This window comes from Polyodon spathula, chromosome 10 (assembly GCF_017654505.1).
Source record: "Polyodon spathula isolate WHYD16114869_AA chromosome 10, ASM1765450v1, whole genome shotgun sequence".
NCBI lineage: Eukaryota > Metazoa > Chordata > Actinopteri > Acipenseriformes > Polyodontidae > Polyodon > Polyodon spathula.
In genome coordinates, this window is record NC_054543.1 from 23,200,367 (window position 1) to 23,218,463 (window position 18,097).

Genomic DNA, 18,097 nt, shown 5'->3' on the forward strand with positions numbered 1-18,097 from the left:
GATGGGAGAATACCAGGGCCTGGATGTGGAGTTGTGTTGAGTAGTTGGTGAGGAAGGGTTGGATTCTTCGTATGTTGCTCAGGAAGAATCAGCAGGTGTGTGCTAGAGTGGAGATGTGCTGGGAGTAGGAGAGGCAGGGGTCCAGAGTTACTCTGAGTTTCTTGGCTGAGGTGGAGAAAGTGGTAGATTCCAGAGGATTGTAGATAAAGAGATCAGAGGAGGGGTAGAAAAGGAGCAGGTTTAAAAAGGTTGCATTTGAGGCGATGCGAGTGCATCCGAGGAGATAGCAGACAGACAGGTAGAGATAAGGGAGGAGATGGTGGGATCAGAGGGGGAGAAGGAGAGGAAGATCTGAGCATCATCAGCATAGAAATGTTATGAGAAACCATAGGATTCAATGAAGGGGCCCAGGGAGTGGGTGTAGAGAGAGAAGATGATCCAAAACTGATCCTTGGGGGGACTCCTGTTGAAAGAGGTGAGGTGTGGAGGTTGAGCTGCGCCAGGTTACCTGGTAGGTGCGGTTGGAGAGGTAGGCAGATTAAATAGTTACCAGATTCCTACCTGATGAGGTTTAACTGGTTCAGTGACGTATTAAAGGGTTATCGGACGGTGGATGTCTATGTGTGGCGGAATAGCGGCATAAGTAGAGGTGAACAAGTTTAACCACTGCAAGTGTCGATGTAACCTGATAGATTTGCTCTCTCCCTGCTCCTCCTGCAGTCCAGATCAAGTGTCCGATCAACGTGTATTTCACCATCGACACATCAGAGAGCATCGCTCTGCAGTTTCTTCCTCCAGGGGGCCTGGTGAATCAGATCAAGGCCTTCTCAGAGGTCTTTGTGAAGAAGCTACAGGAGGAGCTGTACAAGGACCACATCACGATCACCTGGGAGTTCGGGGGGCTGCACTTCTCCGATCGAGTGGAGATCTACAGCCAGATCACCAGCAACTCCAATGATTACATCCAGCGCCTGCGCAGTATCGAGTACCTGGGCCGGGGCACCTTCACGGACTGCGCCCTGGCCAACATGACCTCCCAGGTGGTGGCCCAGGCCTCCCCGGATAACCGTGTGCGCTTTGCAGTGGTAATCACTGATGGGCATGTGACAGGCAGCCCCTGCGGGGGCATGAAGGCCAGGGCAGAGAGTGCCAGGGACGCAGGGATTAGGCTCTTTTCTGTGTCTCCCAGCATTAACAAGTACGATTCGGGTCTGAGGGAGATCTCCAACAGCCCTGCCGAGCTGTACCGCAACAACTACCAGGCCACCGGGATCACAGGAGAGGTCCACACGGAAACCATCGACCGCATTATCAAAGTCATGGTGAGTGTCAGGCGCTGGGGCGAGTTGATACATTGAAACAGGCTTGTAACCAGGAGGTTCCTGGTTTAAATTCAGCCACTGATCATTGTGTGACCCTGAGAAAGTCACTTAACCTCCTTGTGCTCCGTCTTTCAGGGGAGACGTTGTTGTAAGTGACTCTGCAGCTGATGCATAGTTCACCATAATTTACCAGGACAATCTGAAAATACCTTCATAATTAGAATCTTAATAAGACAAGATTGCTTAAGTTGACATGACCTGGATGGTTCCTTAAATGGTCCGTTTCTGTTTGAGAAGCAGGTGGAATGTCTACTGTGGACTTGTTGGCTCTGGTTCCTTTATGACGTTTCGCTTTCAGTTCAACTGTAACGATGATGTCACTGACATTCTCTTTCTCTTATTTCAGAAACATGAAGCCTATTCTGAGGTAAGTTTCCATCTTTTTCTGCCTCTTTACAAGTCTCCCCTGTGTGTCTCTTCTGGGGGTCGATGGTGCCCATCCCATGTGTTGGTTGGCCTCTAACCGTGGTCCAGGTCGCACATCGGCTGAGTTTTATTAGTGCTTTTTACAGCACTGGGGAATCCATCTTCATTGCATTAACCACCTCTCCTAAAAATAGGTGGTTGGTGCAATCCAGGGGCATTTCCCAGTGCTTCAGTATGCTGTCATGAAATCTAAGGGTGAATGTGAGTAGGACATGGTGCAGTTTAGTCATCTTTTAGACTAGGACGCTCTGGAAAGGCAAGCAGCATTACCGCCATCATTGACAAGTTTACTGTATACAGTCTGCAGTAGATATATAAAGATTTCGGTTTATCTGTTTTGTTGTTAATTTTTTATTTAGATTTCTATTTTGAGTTTAACATAACCAGACTTTTGTTCCCCGCATGTGTAATCGTGTGTCTCTCTCTGGTCTCTGTAGTGTTACAAACTGACTTGCTTGGAGAAACCAGGGCCCCCTGGGCCAAAGGGCTACAGAGGACAGAAGGTGAGTCGAGCTGCTGCAAAGACTGGTCTTTCAAAAATAGAGGAACTTCAGTCTATTACAAGACAGTATTGTTAAAGATTTTCCACAAGGTTGAAGTTCACACATTTTATATTGAGGTTTTGTGGATGGTGATTGTCAGAAATAAAGAAAAAAAGAAATATGACCAATAGTAATGTAGCTACATGGCACAGGAGAGTTTTTCTTCCAGGAGAGTCTTTGTGTCATTCAGCTTGATCTCTACTGACACAACGATGTATTTCTGTGGTTCTGTTAAATGTGAGGAGGCTGTGTGCACCTCGCAGGACTCACTTGCAGTGCTGAGTTCCTTCTCTTAACTCACCATTTTGTTTGTTCCAGGGTGCAAAAGGAGACATCGGGGACGAAGGACCTCCTGGGAACAAAGGAAGACAAGTAAATGTTGATGCAACACATTGCATTTCGGTCCTCTCTGCTGCACCAACACACTGTCCCCTAAACTGCTCCAACACACTGTCCCCTAAACTGCTCCAACACACTGTCGTCTCCCCTGCTCCAACATGTTGTCTCCTTCACTGGACCCAAATGGTCAGGAGCCTGGTAAACTTATGTGGACACCTGCAGGGCTTGTCTTTGTCCTCCCGAAGCAGGTAGCTTGCCAACATCTGCTCTCGAGTTCCAGGGTGTAAAAGAGGAAAATGGCTTGGTTGTGGGATAGAAGGACCCCCACTGAAACTTTATGTTCTCTTGAGTTGTTTGACTCTTTGAGAGCTCAGTGGTAACTGCTTTGGCTCTTTTAGCCAGCTCTGATTTAAATTATCAGCTGCATTATTCTACACTAGAGGTGGACTCCACTGAAAACACTGTGCCACTTCAGACTGGCTCTCGCCAATCAGACACCTCACAAACACAACAACATTACAAACAACATTTATATCCAGCAGTGTCCTTCACCTCTATGGTCTAAGTATCCACTGCTACTATGTGTCGGGTTTGTTTGATTGTTTGGCTCAACAAGTTTTCTGTCAGCAGTTTATTATTTTAACGTTTTTAACAAGCAATTTGTTTTTACCTCTGCGACGAACAAGTAAACAGAAAATTACATAAAAATGTTTTAAAAAATTATTGGTCTTGTGCACACACATTATTGTTTCCATTTAGTATGGCTTAAAAAATAAATCAAACAGGAAAGTCTGGAAGCGAAATAAAAAATACTCTACTGTACTGCGCCCAGGTATTCTAGAGTGCAGATGAACAGCACATCAAATGAAGAGCATAGGGATTGATTTGGCTGATAGTGTTAGAGTTGCACCCTAGTTGCCTTGTTGTTTAAAAATCAATTCTTCACTCAACTGGAAGAAATAAAAAGGTTTCAGGATTCATTCTGTTGGTGCTGAATAGGCAAGTCTTTGCACCAAACAATCTAAATGCAGGGAATCATTACAATAGTCCACATAGCCCAAGACCTGCAATATCACACAGATGGGAAAAATACATCATTGTTACTTTTTTTGATTTGTGATCTATATGGACCACGATTTCTTGTTTCTGTTTCATTTGACACAGAAAACATAGATCAAAAACTTTCATTGGAAACTTCGACATATGACCTCTGTCTAGTTGCATTCCTTACACACACACACAGGATAGGCCCATATCCACTACATCTCCAGCGGAGACAGGGATAATAAATAACCAGTAGAACCAGTAACTCCAACAGTGATCCACAGTGTTTGATGGCTACCCTCAAACCCAAAATCACAAGACTCAGAACCTGTGTTTCAAAGTCGGTCATTTCAGTATGATTCAGAACCATCACAATTCTAGGACTGTACAATAAATAAATGTCTGATTGTGTTTTTAGGGGGATCCCGGTATTGAAGGTCCAATTGGTTACCCTGGCCCCAAGGTAAGTGTGGCTCACCAGAACAGGTGAATAAAACTTGTGTAGGGTGTTGATACAGTGGGATCAGAACAGACTTGTGGGCTTCTTAATGTTTAAGGTTGGTTTCAGGGAAGTGTTAGTATTGGCCAATGAACAGGCAGGGGGGTCCAGGGAAAGATATGCATCAAGAGCTGGTGCAACACTTACACCTGCTGGGTTAATCAAGTACTGCAATGGAAGGGATGATAACTGTTTGGTTTTATTTTTCATTGTTTAAGCAATAATTTCAACAGAAATTATTTTCTAATAATACTTTCAAATCATATGTTAATGAAATATTTGAATTCTTGTTCTTCTTTTCCCTGTTTTGTGTTAGGGGTTTCATGGTGTGAAAGGCGAAAAGGTAAGCCTACAGTATTTTGTTTGTTTGCCTCCTAATATTGTGGAAATGACAGTGAAGTTGTATTTTGTATTCATTCATCTTATGCAGTTTAATACTGGAGGTTTATGTAGCTTTTTTATTTTTACATTTAACAGTAACAGTGTAACATTTCTATATCATGATTTAAAAAAAGAATAATTTTAGTGGTAGTTTATTTTTGTGTTTAGCTGAGTATTATACACAGGAATTGTTTGTGTTGATATGAACTGATGAACAATGCCATTATTCTTTTCAAGGGGGAACTGGGATCTGAAGGAAAGAGGGTAAGACAATCTAAATAATAAAACCTAAATATGATCAATACGGTTATCTGAATATATGATTTACTCCGGGGTTCAATATAAAACCCTGGCTAAATGTAAGGGCGTCCTGGATTAAACAACCAGAATTAGCTTCCCCCTTACGTGTGTCTTACAGTAGAGATTTAGGCAGAGTTAGTTGTTAACGTGCGCTCTAGTCAGATTTTGCTACCCATAAAAAGCATTGTCTTGATTCCTTTCATTTTTTATAATAACAAAATCTGACATTCAAAATCAAATCTCTAAAAAATAAAACAATGCTGTATTTATTGTGCAGATTTAGGGATGCATTTAAATGCATGTCATCATGACAAGACAGGCCTCCCACGAGAAATGGGAGCTATAATTGAACCTGTTTTGTTTTAAGAAAGGAGCTCTTTGCATAAAAATAGCTTGAGAAATTCTCTATCAACGTTCCAGTGATAGGCCACTGTTTTTTAGCTGTGCCACAGCATCTATTCAGTCCTGGCTGCTCTCCATGCTACTGAAACGTGACATGAGCCACTTTTACCAGTTATGTTTGGGGACGGTCAACCAGTAAATGTTGCAAAAGGGTATATAATTAATCAGGTCATAATGACAGGGGACTGAGCTTTGAGTTATTATTCACAATTATCAGCAATAACCCGATTTTTATTTACAATTAACAGTTGTATTTATTCAATAGAACTGTTTACAATTGACTTTGTTTTTTAAATCCAGAGGAAGAGTTTTGTTTGTAGCTTGCAGTTATTATTTTGACAGGTTTGTTTCAGAAGCATGCATTAGAAAGTGCTAGCGATCATGTTTTAAGAGTAGCAGTACTAAAAGCCTCGGTTGCGTTTCTTCCATGCCTGTCTACTGTCTCACATGTTCTGTTCTTGTAATACCAGGGTATTGCAGGGCTGGCTGGGCGGAATGGAACAGATGGACAGAAGGTAAGGCTTTGTTTAAAAGTGTAAGAGCAGGAATCTATTGTCGTGTCTCACTTGGTACTCAAGAACCAATCGCTTGGTCTCATGTGAGCCAGGTGATTCATGTGATTGCACAAGTCTGTTTTAAGTCTAGTTAAAAAATTAAGTACAGTTTTCCATGAAGTGAAGCAGGCATAGCACATATTACAGCTTTACTACACTCTTTAAAAGAGGGCTTGGTTCATGATTTAAAGCTAGTACCAGCTGAGCTCTCAATGATCTTTCCCAGCAATAGCCTTAGTTATAGTCAGCAAGATGGGATCAATTTAAACAACAAGGTATGATGTGCCACCTCTGGACCTGTTTCTTATGACATCGTAATCTGCAATTGACCAAAAGCAGAGTAAAAAAAAGCATAGTTTAGAAAGTTCAATGATAGGATTGAGTTGAGACAAGGTTGTTTTAATGTATCATTTTGTTTGAATGCAGGGCAAACTTGGACGTATCGGAGCTCCGGGCTGCAAAGGAGATCCTGGTGACAAGGTATGTTTCACTCACTCACTCACTCACTCACTCACTCACTCACTCACTCACTCACTCACTCTCAGCTGTGATCAAATACCTTGAGGAATTATAATATATGACTGTAAATCCATTCTAATACATGACTGTAAATCCTTTCTAATACAAGACTAGCACCTTTTTCTAATACATGACCGGAAATCCAATCTAATACATGACTAGCAAATCATTCTAATGACGAGCAACCCATTCTAATGACTAACAGCCCATTCTAATAGATGATTGGTTATCCATTCTGATTCAGTGTATTTTCTTTTCTCAAGGGCCTCCCTGGGTATCCTGGTGATGTTGGAGAGAGGGGACAAGAAGGAGACCCTGGTTCTAAGGTCTGTATCCCGTCACTACTATCACCTGCAAGACACTCACAATGGTTTCAGACACCCCGTTGAATATGTTCTGTCAGTATCTGTACACAGTACTTATTCACTAGATAGCGATGGCTCTTACAACTAAACAGATGCCTTTCTGATCTAGCTTGGGATTCATATCTTTATGCTGAAAGGAGAGCTGCTCCGAATTCAGGTCAAAGCACCTCAGCATAGAGTATGTCAAAACACAGTGTTAAACATCATACAGAGATGAGAGGACTCTAAGAAAACAAATGACTCAATAAATACATGAAATGCATACATAATTAACATTCAGTACAGTTGAATTGAATTCCATTCAGTAAAGAAACGCGTTGGTTGTAAGTATAGACCCCCCCTCCCCTCCTCTTTACTGAATGTTATCAGGATCTCCTTTGGATTCCTCAGCTTGCAGACCCCTTCTCTCAGCATGTATCAGGCTTTTGTACATTTACAGGATTTCTTTTAACTGCTCAGTATTTCAAGATGGTCTTCATTTCACTCACCTCTTAAGGTCCAGCAAAGCTAGATCTGGTCTGAGGCAGTTAACTATGGAAGAGTGTAGTGAACATTTCATTTAAGTGTATCACTGAATATGTGAGATTGACCCTGACTGAGAGACACTGCAGGTGTCAGGTGTGGTATAACAGCTGCTTGTGTGATTTCAGGGAGACCCCGGCCGGCCAGGCAGAGATGGGCCCCCCGGGCCCCCTGGAGAGCCAGGACAGATGGTAAGTGGGAATGTGGTGTAGCTATTGTAAATTGTAAATGTAGCTGTGATAGACCCCTTCATCAATGTGGTGTAGCTATTGTAGCTATTGTAATTGTGACAGACCCCTTCGTCAATGTGGTGTAGCTATTGTAAATGTAATTGTGATAGACCCCTTCATCAATGTGGTGTAGCTATTGTAAAAGTAATTGTGATAGACCCCTTCATCAATGTGGTGTAGCTATTGTAAATATAGTTCTTAATATATCATTACTTGTATTTCTTCATTGTTCTGCCTTTTAGGGAGAGCGAGGAGGTCCAGGATCCCCCGGCTTTCCTGGGCAGAAAGGAATACAGGTGAGTGCAGTGTGCAGTGCAGTACAATGCAGTGCAATACCGTACAGTCCAGTTTATTATAGTACAGTGCAGTACAATACAGAACAATGCAGTGAATCACAGTCCACTACAGTGCAGTACAGTAAAATGCAGCGCAATACAGCACAATTCAGTGTATTACAGTACAATGCAGTGTATTATAGTACAATACAGTACAATGCAGTGTATTACAGTACAATACAGTGTATTATAGTACAATACAGTACAATGCAGTGTATTACAGTATAATGCAGTGTATTACAGGACAATGCAGTGTATTATAGTACAATGCAGTGCAGTACAGTACAATCCAGTGCAATACAGTACAATGAAGTGTATTACAGGACAGTGCAGTGTATTGCAGTACAATGCAGTGACTCACAGTCCAGTCCAGTGCAATACAGTACAATGCAGTGTATTACAGTACAATGCAGTGTATTACAGGACAATACAGTATATTACAGGACAATGCAGTGTATTACAGTACAATAGCGTGTATTACAGTGCAGTGTAGTACAATACAGTACAATGCAGCGTATTACATTATAATGCAGTGCAATACAGTACATTGCAGTGAATCAGTCCAATACAATGCAGTACAGTACAACGCAGTGAATCACAGTCCAATACAGTGCAGTGCAATACAGTACAATCCAGTGTATTACAGTACAGTGCAGTACAATGCAGTGTATTACAGTACAATGCAATGCAATACAGTACAATACAGTGTATTACAGTACAATACAGTGCAATGCAGTTCAGTACCAGTGCAGCACAGTACAAAGTACAAAGCTGTTTTACACATTTTTACCATTAAAATATTCTAAAATCTCATGCAGTGGTGTAGGTTTAGTTTTCATTAGCTTGGCAAAAAAAAAAACAGGGCTTTATTGCAATAATCCAAACTTAAACTCCAGAATTCGCACGAATGACTTGATTTAATGTTTATGAACATGTTTGTTTGAAGAATACATGACATTCATTGTTCTTTGTTTTTGTTTTTCAGGGAGAAAGTGGCAGAGCTGGACCTAAAGGAGAACCGGTAGGGTGACCTTTGACCTCTGCAAGGGCATGACAAATCTGTCATACATCTTCTGTGCAATAGCACTAGAAGAGACTTCACCAAGTATCTCCAGCAGTTTCATCTAGAACAGTGAACATAAACCTTCTATAAGTAACTCCTGAGGATCACAACACAAAAGGAGACTATTCAGAACGACTACTTTACCTGTCACCGTTTCTTTTCAAGTGTATCAAATGTACAATACAAATTTCCTCTTACATACTGTAGCATCATTCATGCAAAGGTATTCCTTTGAACTAAAAGCCCACCTTTTCCTCAGTTACGCTCCTTTAAATTATTAGTAGATCAGCATACTGTGGTCTACGTATCTGCTTGTTACTAAGAGCATATCACTACTGCTGCAGCATAACAAATGCAGCTCTGTCTGTACAGGGAGAAAGAGTGTCAGGACTTGTCTTATTTTACAGGGGCGGAGAGGGGACCCTGGAAACAAAGGCGGTGCTGGGCCGACTGGCCCCAAAGGAGAGAAGGTAAAGGATTCCTGTCTCTGCTCTTTGAAGTATTTGTCATTTTTTGTTGAAGAGGACTTCTTACTGCACTGTATCAGGGAACCAAACAGCCCTGGAGAAGGTCTCCTGTACCCACACAACATGAGAAAGTCAAACACTGCAGTTCAGGGAGTTATAAGACTGGTGTGCCAGTTAGCTCCTCACCAGCCTTCTTTGCGTTGGTGTCCAGAATGTTGAGAAGGGAATTGATTCCTCTTCTCTTCACAGGGAGACATTGGCCCTGAGGGGCAGAGGGGACTTCCTGGAGAAGTAGGAAACAAAGGAGCCAAGGTATGTCATGTTTAATATACACTATCTGTCAGCTGCTTGCATTCTTCATCCTGCCTTTGCTTGGTTCATGATGCAGCTTCAGCATCAGTCTGTAGGTTCTTCACAATCTTGTGATTTATCAGGTCTCAGAATCCCTCTATGTTATTATTGTCTTGTAATTCACTGTAGCCCGTCTGTTGTTCTCTATATAACTGTTGGGCTAGCACTGACATCTATTTCAGTGGGCTTTCCTTTATCTCTGTATGAATCCTGTCATTGAGCTGGGTTGCTAGATTTACCAGTGGTATTATGATCCAGTGCTGTTTATATGATTAAAACTGACCCCTTTAATTAATAGAACCTTGTTTTTGACAAGGCAGCTTCCAGATGTGTTAGATGTGTCAATGAGTTCTCAATGAAACCTGGTCCTGTGTGCGACTTTGTGATCGATAGTCTGGCTGCATATAAGGAGTGTCTCACTCTTCCTGTCCTTGTTTGCCTTTCCTTCTCATTCTCCAGGGAGACTTGGGACTGCCAGGACCTAGAGGCAGTTCCGGAGAAATCGGTGGTTCAGGAAGAAATGTGAGTGGAAGCTTTTTAAATCCAGACAAACCAGCTCAAGTGCACAAACCCATTCTTACACTACAATGAAGATCTATTACCCCTCTCTCAGTGCACAAACCCATTCTTACACTACAATGAAGAGCTATCACCCCTCTCCCAGTGCACAAACCCATTCTTACACTAATGAAGAGCTATCACCCCTCCTAGTGCACAAACCCATTCTTACACTACAATGAAGAGCTATCACCCCTCCTAGTGCACAAACCCATTCTTACTCTACAATGAAGAGCTATCACCCCTCCTAGTGCACAAACCCATTCTTACACTACAATGAAGAGCTATCACCCCTCTCCCAGTGCACAAACCCATTCTTACAGTAATGAAGAGCTATCACCCCTCTCAGTGCACAAACCCATTCTTACAGTAATGAAGAGCTATCACCCCTCTCCCAGTGCACAAACCCATTCTTACAGTAATGAAGAGCTATCACCCCTCTCAGTGCACAAACCCATTCTTACAGTAATGAAGAGCTATCACCCCTCTCCCAGTGCACAAACCCATTCTTACAGTAATGAAGAGCTATCACCCCTCTCAGTGCACAAACCCATTCTTACAGTATGTCATGTTACAGGAAACAAATCCCCACCTCCAGCTTTTATTCATTTTTGATTTAAAAATACTATTCTTTTTGATTAGGTGTCTGCGTATTTTGCAGTAAGTGACCAGTCCCACACGATTGCTAATATTTGTATTCAGACACACAGTGCAATTATACAGCACATCAGCAGCATAGTTTGAATTGTAATTGTTTTCAGGGCTCCCGTGGAGATTCTGGTGATGTGGGACAGAGAGGGGAACCTGGAGCTCCAGGACCAAAGGTAAAAAAATACAAACAGAGAGGGGCCGATGTGAATCCCCTTCTGTCGGGAGGTTTCAGCTAAAGTACCCTTTACAATTTTCGCTCACTGAATGGTACCACAGTTGCAATGAAAGAATAATCTGATTAACACATTTTTTCCAGTTTATTTAATATTTCATTTTTTATAACAGTCTGGGACTGACAAACTGCTGGTTTAAGACTTAGATATACCCCATAACTTAGAATACTTTGGATGCACAGAATTAAAAGACAGTATTTAGGAAAATCTTTGGAAACACATTCACTTTCTGTTCGGCAAAGTCATTACACTAATACAAAAGAGTCTGCATTGTAAATGTTTATCACGTTACCAATTACTTCCAACCTCAGCATAATCATGTGTGCCATTTAAAATGTTTACAACATCAAAAACATAACCTGAAGATAAAACTATAATACCTAACAATGACACTTTTTTTTTTTTTTTTTTTTTTTTATTAAGACCAAAGGGACTCTATGTAGCTTTCTGTCCTGTTACACTTTCTGTAGATGAAACTTGTGTGTTCTTCATTTTTGTTATGCAAGTAAGAAATGCATCCATTTCAAACATCGACAATATAATCAACCAGCTGCTATTGCTGTTACTAAAATACATGTTAGGTCCTGATGGGCTATTAGTATGATGAGTAACAAGATCAAAAGATAATTAATGATGGACTGTTATGTTAAATGAACTGAACTTAAATGAGATCGGGACATGGATGTATTCACACTAAATACACAGTAAATCAAATTAATTTGTCATTCAAGAACCATTTGGTGGTAGTTAGGATAAATAATGGTACATCAATTACAATACACCTAGCTGTATTTTCAAAGAGTTTACTCCAGTCTTTAGTGAACTATTTTTTGAAAGGAGAAAAACACCAATTGATTTTACAAAAATAGTATCAAACATCTAAATACTGTAACTGTATGTCTCTTAATCACTCTAAAATATTTTTTTTTTCTCTGATTTGTACATTAATGTTGAATTTTCATTTTTCACAAAACTGGAGTTAATTAAAGACTAGAACAAGCACTTTATAAATATGGCCCAATATAGCATGCAAAGAAAGTACAGTATCCCGACTGATCAATGCCCCCTAGCTGACTGTGCTGTTTGACCCTGTCTGGCTCTCTCTCTAATGCTGAGTGATGTCTGTGTGCTCTGCAGGGTGACAGGGGAAGAACGGGATTCAGCTACCCCGGCACCCGCGGACCCACGGTATAGTCAGACACTCGCTTCGCCATGTTTACCATCTATGGGTTCAAATATCAGTGGAGTTTGTAATACCAACATTTGTAAATGTTTCTGTTGTTTTTCATATTTTTTTTTTTTTTAAAGTTGCTATTCTGCATGCTGTGAATGTAGATTGCAGGGATCTTGTTTTCCATGGCACTGGCACTAGTAATTCTAATTTGTATGCTTTGCAAAGGGTATGCTGATTAGGTTACTTGTTTTGCTGTCTACACTAACTATGTCCCATTGTACAGTGTCTGTTCCATCCAGCTCATGCTTTTCAGTGCTGAGATGTGCTTGCTCCTCATTGTTCTCTGTGTCTGTAGGGTGATCGTGGTGATAAAGGCAACCCAGGACCTCAGGTATGATCAGCAGACCTAACTAAACAATTCCAGTAAATCTTACCTACCTTCATAGATCTGACACGTAAGAAAGAGACACACATTATATTAATTTGTATTTTTTCCTAAAATCGATCAATGCTGGATTCAATAGTTTGACTTAATTTGCTTAAAATAACAAATAAAATTAACCCTTTTAACCAGATACTAGTTTTGATGACAAGCAGCACTTGAGGGTGTGACTTATTCTCTTGAATGCAGTTTTTTTTTCTGAAAGCAGCCTGATTCATTAAGATGATACTTTGTATTGACTGATCCTCTTGTTCTCTTGCATTCCAGGGAGTACGGGGCGAATATGGACCGAAGGGGGACCCTGGTGTTAAGGGCACTGGTGGAGACCCGGTGAGTCTGAATGGCTTGTTTCTTGATGTCTCGTTGCCTGGTTTCTTGATGTTCATGCCTGATTTCTTGATGTTCTTTGCCTGGTTTCTTGATGTCTCGTTGCCTAGCTTGTTGACATCTTGTTGCCTGATTTTTTTAAGTGTTGTTGCCTCATTTCTTGACGTCTCCTTGCCTAGTTTCTTGACGTTTGTTGCCTGGTTTCTTGATGTTCATTGCCTGGTTTCTTGACGTCTCGTTGCCTGGCTTCATGTCGTCTCGTTGCCTAGTTTCTTGACGTCTCATTACCTGGTTTCATGTCGTCTCGTTGCCTGGTTTCTTGATGTCTCGTTGCCTAGCTTGTTGACGTCTTGTTGCCTGATTGTTTTAAGTGTTGTTGCCTCATTTCTTGACGTCTCCTTGCCTAGTTTCTTGACATCTCCTTGCCTCATTTCTTGACGTTTGTTGCCTGGTTTCTTGATGTTCATTGCCTGGTTTCTTGACGTCTCCTTGCCTGGTTTCTTGACGTCTCGTTGCCTGGCTTCATGTCATCTCGTTGCCTGGTTTCTTGACGTCTTGTTGCCTGGTTTCTTGACGTCTCGTTGCCTGGTTTCTTGACGTCTCGTTGCCTGGTTTCTTGACGTCTCGTTGCCTGGTTTCTTGAAGTCTTGTTGCCTGGTTTTTTGTCATCTCGTTGCCTGGTTTCTTATCGTCTCGTTGCCTCGTTTTTTGATGTCTAAATGTCTCATTTCTTGATGTCTTGTTGCCTTGTTTCTCGTTGCCTGCAGGGTGATCCAGGACCTTCTGGGGAGCCTGGACTGCGAGGACCCCAAGGAGAACCAGGAGAGCCAGTGGGTTTAGACTATACAGATTAATTTATCATACTAGTTGAAACTGCCTTAATATAAATATAGTACAACAACCTAAAATGAGTTTAAAATTTACCACCTGTCATTATCTGCATGGTATGTGGGTTTTGGGGTCGACTGGTACAACACATCCCATATAATACTAGACCTGTAACATATGTGATTATTTGATTGTTCACATGCTTTGATTTAATTCATTTAAAAAAAACAAAAAAACTAAAAAAAAAAAAACACTTATTTTAAAATAAAGTGTATTTTAGAATCAAGCTATGCTATCGTAATAGATTACTGAATACACATAAGTGTGATACAGCATGCTGTGTATATATTGAATATAAATTGGGTGGACAGGTGTAATTAACATTCTGTAGCTGCAGCTCTGAAATTCTCTCTCTCTCTCTCTCTCTCTCTCTCTCTCTCTCTCTCTCTCTCTCTCTCTCTCTCTCTCTCTCTCTCTCTCTCTCTCTCGCGTTTTATAGGGAGATCCCGGCCCTGAAGGAGATCCTGGCCTGACAGTAAGTGAATTTGGTTGATTGATTACCTGTATAATTACCTGTAGATACTGTGCAGTATAATGCATACCTCTAGAATACAGGATAGGTTGCTTAACAGTACAGTGCATACCTGGAGGGGGTGCATATAGAATACATTTAGCCCTTACAGTACAAGCCATATTATATCAAGACATGTCAGATGGTTGTATCAAGCACTGTACAGCAGGTAAAGTGTCAGTTAGGTGTTTAAAGTTCAGATTCCTGTAATGCACTATAAAATCTTTTGCACAGAAATGTTTTGAAATACATTCCAATGCAATCCAGCGAGTTCAGAGTCAACTAAGAGTTGTCCTTGTTATCTTTCAGGACTGTGATGTCATGACCTACGTCAGAGAGACCTGTGGATGCTGTGGTGTGTTTCTGTGTGGTCTTTGAGTTCTGGGTCAGCTCTCTGCAGTCAGACCAGCATAAAACATGCCAGGACATACACAGGGCAAGAGGGCGTGCCACGTTAGCCAGACTTGAAACCCAGTTAAAGTGTCATGGTACCATATACTGTATAATCAAAATATATTAACTGAAGATACTTGAAGATATCATGCTTCAGCAGATGTAGCCTACACAGGAGAAGTAGTAGAATCTAAAACACTATGGGGTAGATGTACTAAAGTGTTGCATGTGTCACAATCTTTGCAAACCACAAGCAAACCAGTCAGAAGTGTAGCGTGAAATGTACTAAGCAAACGCAACGCTGTTAGCATCATTTTAACGAATGCTTTGCAGCCGCAGTTCTTATTTGCGCTTTAGCCTTAAATTAATATGTAATTCCGGGCGTTCCAAATTCGCAAAAACAGGGGGAGATGAGAGTGCAAATGAGAGACCAACAGGATTGTAATGAGATGTACTAAAGCTGTGGGCAATTGTATCACAACTGCATCAATTTAAGAGCTTTTGAAAGCACATTTCCCAGTCCGCTTTTTCTCTTGTGTTGCCAGTTGTGCTCAATGCATTTTTTAGACGAACACCCGAGTACCTAATTTGCACTAAAGTCAGGGTGTACTTATAGGCCTTGCAAATAAATTTCTATGACATTTTTGGTTTTCCCAGCATGCTGGGAGCAATAGACTGCACACATGTGCCACTAACCCCTCCAGCTCATTCTGAGCATCTGTATAGGACTGTGAGGCGAGAGTGTATTAAATGGAATGTCCAGACAGTAATTTATGTGTACAGAAATAAAATAATTTATTTTTTATTATCTATACACAACAAAATAATTAAATAACAAAAGAAAACAAAATGGTGTGAGGGAAGGAGTGCAGGGGTGAAATCCAAAACAGATTGTGATAACTCGTCTTTAATTGTCTTCGTGGTAAACCATACATAAACAAAAAAAGACAAAATAAATGTTAGTGTTTTTTTTTTTAAAAATCCCGCTGCACCAAACTAGTCTCTCCCTCCTCCCGTTACTCCTCCTATTTTACTTTCGGACCAACCCCGAACACAGTAGTACGTTCCCTTTAGTATGTAATGTCCCGCCTCTGTAGTCAGTGGAACACCAATCCCCAACTGACAAGTGTCCTTATCCTTCACTTGACTCCAGTGGCTGGAATTTACATACTCGTACTTCCGCCCCTCACCAAGGTGCCGCCCCTCAAAAGATGACTTTTGCCATGGTCACGAGATCTTGGTAAGGGAAGTCCCGAGTTGGTTTGATGCCATCTACTGTCGGAAGGCTGAATCACAGACCGAAAACCCTTTGACTCATCACAAGGACCATGATCTATTGTGTGTTTATTGTCTAGGCTAATAGACCAAGTTAAAAATAGTATTAATTAAAATAAAATTTTTAAAAAAACTTAAATAGTTTAGTTTCAATTTAAAATAGTCTTTTATTGGCATTGTACACCAATGTATATAATGCAGCAGCATGATTTATTTTTTGTTACCCGTAGACTAAAATACAAAAAAAGTGCGCTAGGTATTCATTTGATTTTACTGCTGTACTGTATAGGCCTACTGTACAGATTTATACTTTTATATAATGTAATGTGTTGCATTGCCAAAACACATTAGTGTTATTTCAGCGCAATGATTTATATCCTTATGTCTGGTTTAGCAAGGGGCTACTGTATGATTATGAAAAGCTTTTAGGAGGTGAAGGTTGGGGCCCCACAATAGAATCTGATGGGATTAAACTGCATTTCATTTATATATATATATATATATATATATATATATATATATATATATATATATATATATATATATATATATATATATATATTAAAATAGGTACAATGAAGACAGAACAGAATGCTTTGTACAGATTTACGTTTAACAAAAACAGTTTTATTTTGATTCTTGCACCCTTGCATGTACAGACGTTATCCTTCGGGCACTCTCTGCTGCAGCAAACCACAACTCAGCTGCTGCTGTTTTATTTGAAACAATGTCGTACAACTCTCGCTAAGATGACGCAAATAATATTTTAATTAGTATATTGCGGCTCTCTTCATTAACATATTTTTTCTCAGTACATACGACAAAATGTGCTCTTTGCAAATTGTCGTAACGGAAATGCAAATTGCAGTATGTTTGCGCTGCGACTGGCACATTTTAGTACATATACCCCATGAACATTAAAAAAAATTAGATTCTGTACTTTTAAATTAGATCTCCTTAGTAGAGGCAAATGGTGTGCTATGTTTTCCTTTGCTCACCTCAGTTGCATCTTTGTGGATACCAATAGGAATACAGAATACTGCAGCAGGAAAGGAACAGGTATATGCTGTGCTGTGTGAAGCTATTTATATCAAGGTCAGAACTATTTGAAGGATGCCTGGTGCCACTGCAAGTTGCTTCAAATGGAGTTCATCTTTAAAGAGCAGTTTCAATGCTGTGTGTCTTCCAGACTGTGAGAAGCGCTGTGGGGCTCTGGATATCGTCTTTGTTATTGACAGCTCTGAGAGTGTGGGGCTCACCAACTTCACCCTGGAGAAGAACTTTGTGATCAACGTGGTGAGCAGGCTGGGCTCCATCGCCAAGGACCCCAAATCGGACACAGGTCAGGACACTGACAAGCAGCTTTAATTATAGGACTTACTCTGAGCCTCCCATTACAGCTGGGTGTAGTAAGAGGAACATTGCAGTTGACCCATGGACTCTTTGTTTCCTCAGGCACTCGCGTTGGCATCGTCCAGTACAGCCATGACAACACCTTTGAGGCCATCCAGCTGAACGACCCGCGCATCGACTCGCTGGCCACCTTCAAGGACGCTGTGAAGAGGCTGCAGTGGATCGCGGGGGGCACCTACACCCCCTCCGCCCTGCGCTTCGCCTACGACCAGCTGATCAAAGGTAGCAAGCGCGACAAGGCCAAGGTTTTCGCTGTGGTCATCACAGATGGGCGCTACGACCCACGTGATGACGAGAAGCTCCTGCAGTCCCTGTGCAGCGGCGACGTCATCGTCAACGCCATCGGCATCGGGGACATGTTCAGCCGTCACCAGGAGGACGAGAGCCTGAAATCCATTGCGTGCAATGATCAGAGCCGCGTGACCGGGATGAACCTGTTTGCAGACCTGGTAGCCGAGGAGTTCATCGACAAAATGGAGGAGGTGCTGTGCCCAGGTAGAGAAGCTTTAGC

The 18,097-nt window shown here is 41.3% G+C and overlaps 1 protein-coding gene across 3 annotated transcripts in view; it reads left to right on the forward strand.

Moving 5' to 3' along the window:
- The window catches only part of LOC121322000 (collagen alpha-2(VI) chain-like), a 40,601-nt gene that overhangs the window by 9,594 nt on the left and 12,910 nt on the right, over window positions 1-18,097 (forward strand). For all 3 annotated transcript variants that reach the window (XM_041261418.1, XM_041261420.1, XM_041261419.1), the window contains exons 3-27: window positions 721-1,322; window positions 1,729-1,749; window positions 2,246-2,311; window positions 2,669-2,722; window positions 4,152-4,196; window positions 4,549-4,575; window positions 4,851-4,877; window positions 5,786-5,830; window positions 6,296-6,349; window positions 6,652-6,714; window positions 7,404-7,466; window positions 7,748-7,801; window positions 8,826-8,861; window positions 9,311-9,373; window positions 9,620-9,682; window positions 10,181-10,243; window positions 11,041-11,103; window positions 12,301-12,351; window positions 12,693-12,728; window positions 13,047-13,109; window positions 13,874-13,936; window positions 14,434-14,469; window positions 14,815-14,860; window positions 17,363-17,515; window positions 17,629-18,081. In XM_041261418.1, the coding sequence (XP_041117352.1) occupies window positions 721-1,322; window positions 1,729-1,749; window positions 2,246-2,311; window positions 2,669-2,722; window positions 4,152-4,196; window positions 4,549-4,575; window positions 4,851-4,877; window positions 5,786-5,830; window positions 6,296-6,349; window positions 6,652-6,714; window positions 7,404-7,466; window positions 7,748-7,801; window positions 8,826-8,861; window positions 9,311-9,373; window positions 9,620-9,682; window positions 10,181-10,243; window positions 11,041-11,103; window positions 12,301-12,351; window positions 12,693-12,728; window positions 13,047-13,109; window positions 13,874-13,936; window positions 14,434-14,469; window positions 14,815-14,860; window positions 17,363-17,515; window positions 17,629-18,081 (2,310 nt within the window). The remainder of the gene's footprint in view (window positions 1-720; window positions 1,323-1,728; window positions 1,750-2,245; window positions 2,312-2,668; window positions 2,723-4,151; window positions 4,197-4,548; window positions 4,576-4,850; window positions 4,878-5,785; window positions 5,831-6,295; window positions 6,350-6,651; window positions 6,715-7,403; window positions 7,467-7,747; window positions 7,802-8,825; window positions 8,862-9,310; window positions 9,374-9,619; window positions 9,683-10,180; window positions 10,244-11,040; window positions 11,104-12,300; window positions 12,352-12,692; window positions 12,729-13,046; window positions 13,110-13,873; window positions 13,937-14,433; window positions 14,470-14,814; window positions 14,861-17,362; window positions 17,516-17,628; window positions 18,082-18,097) is intronic.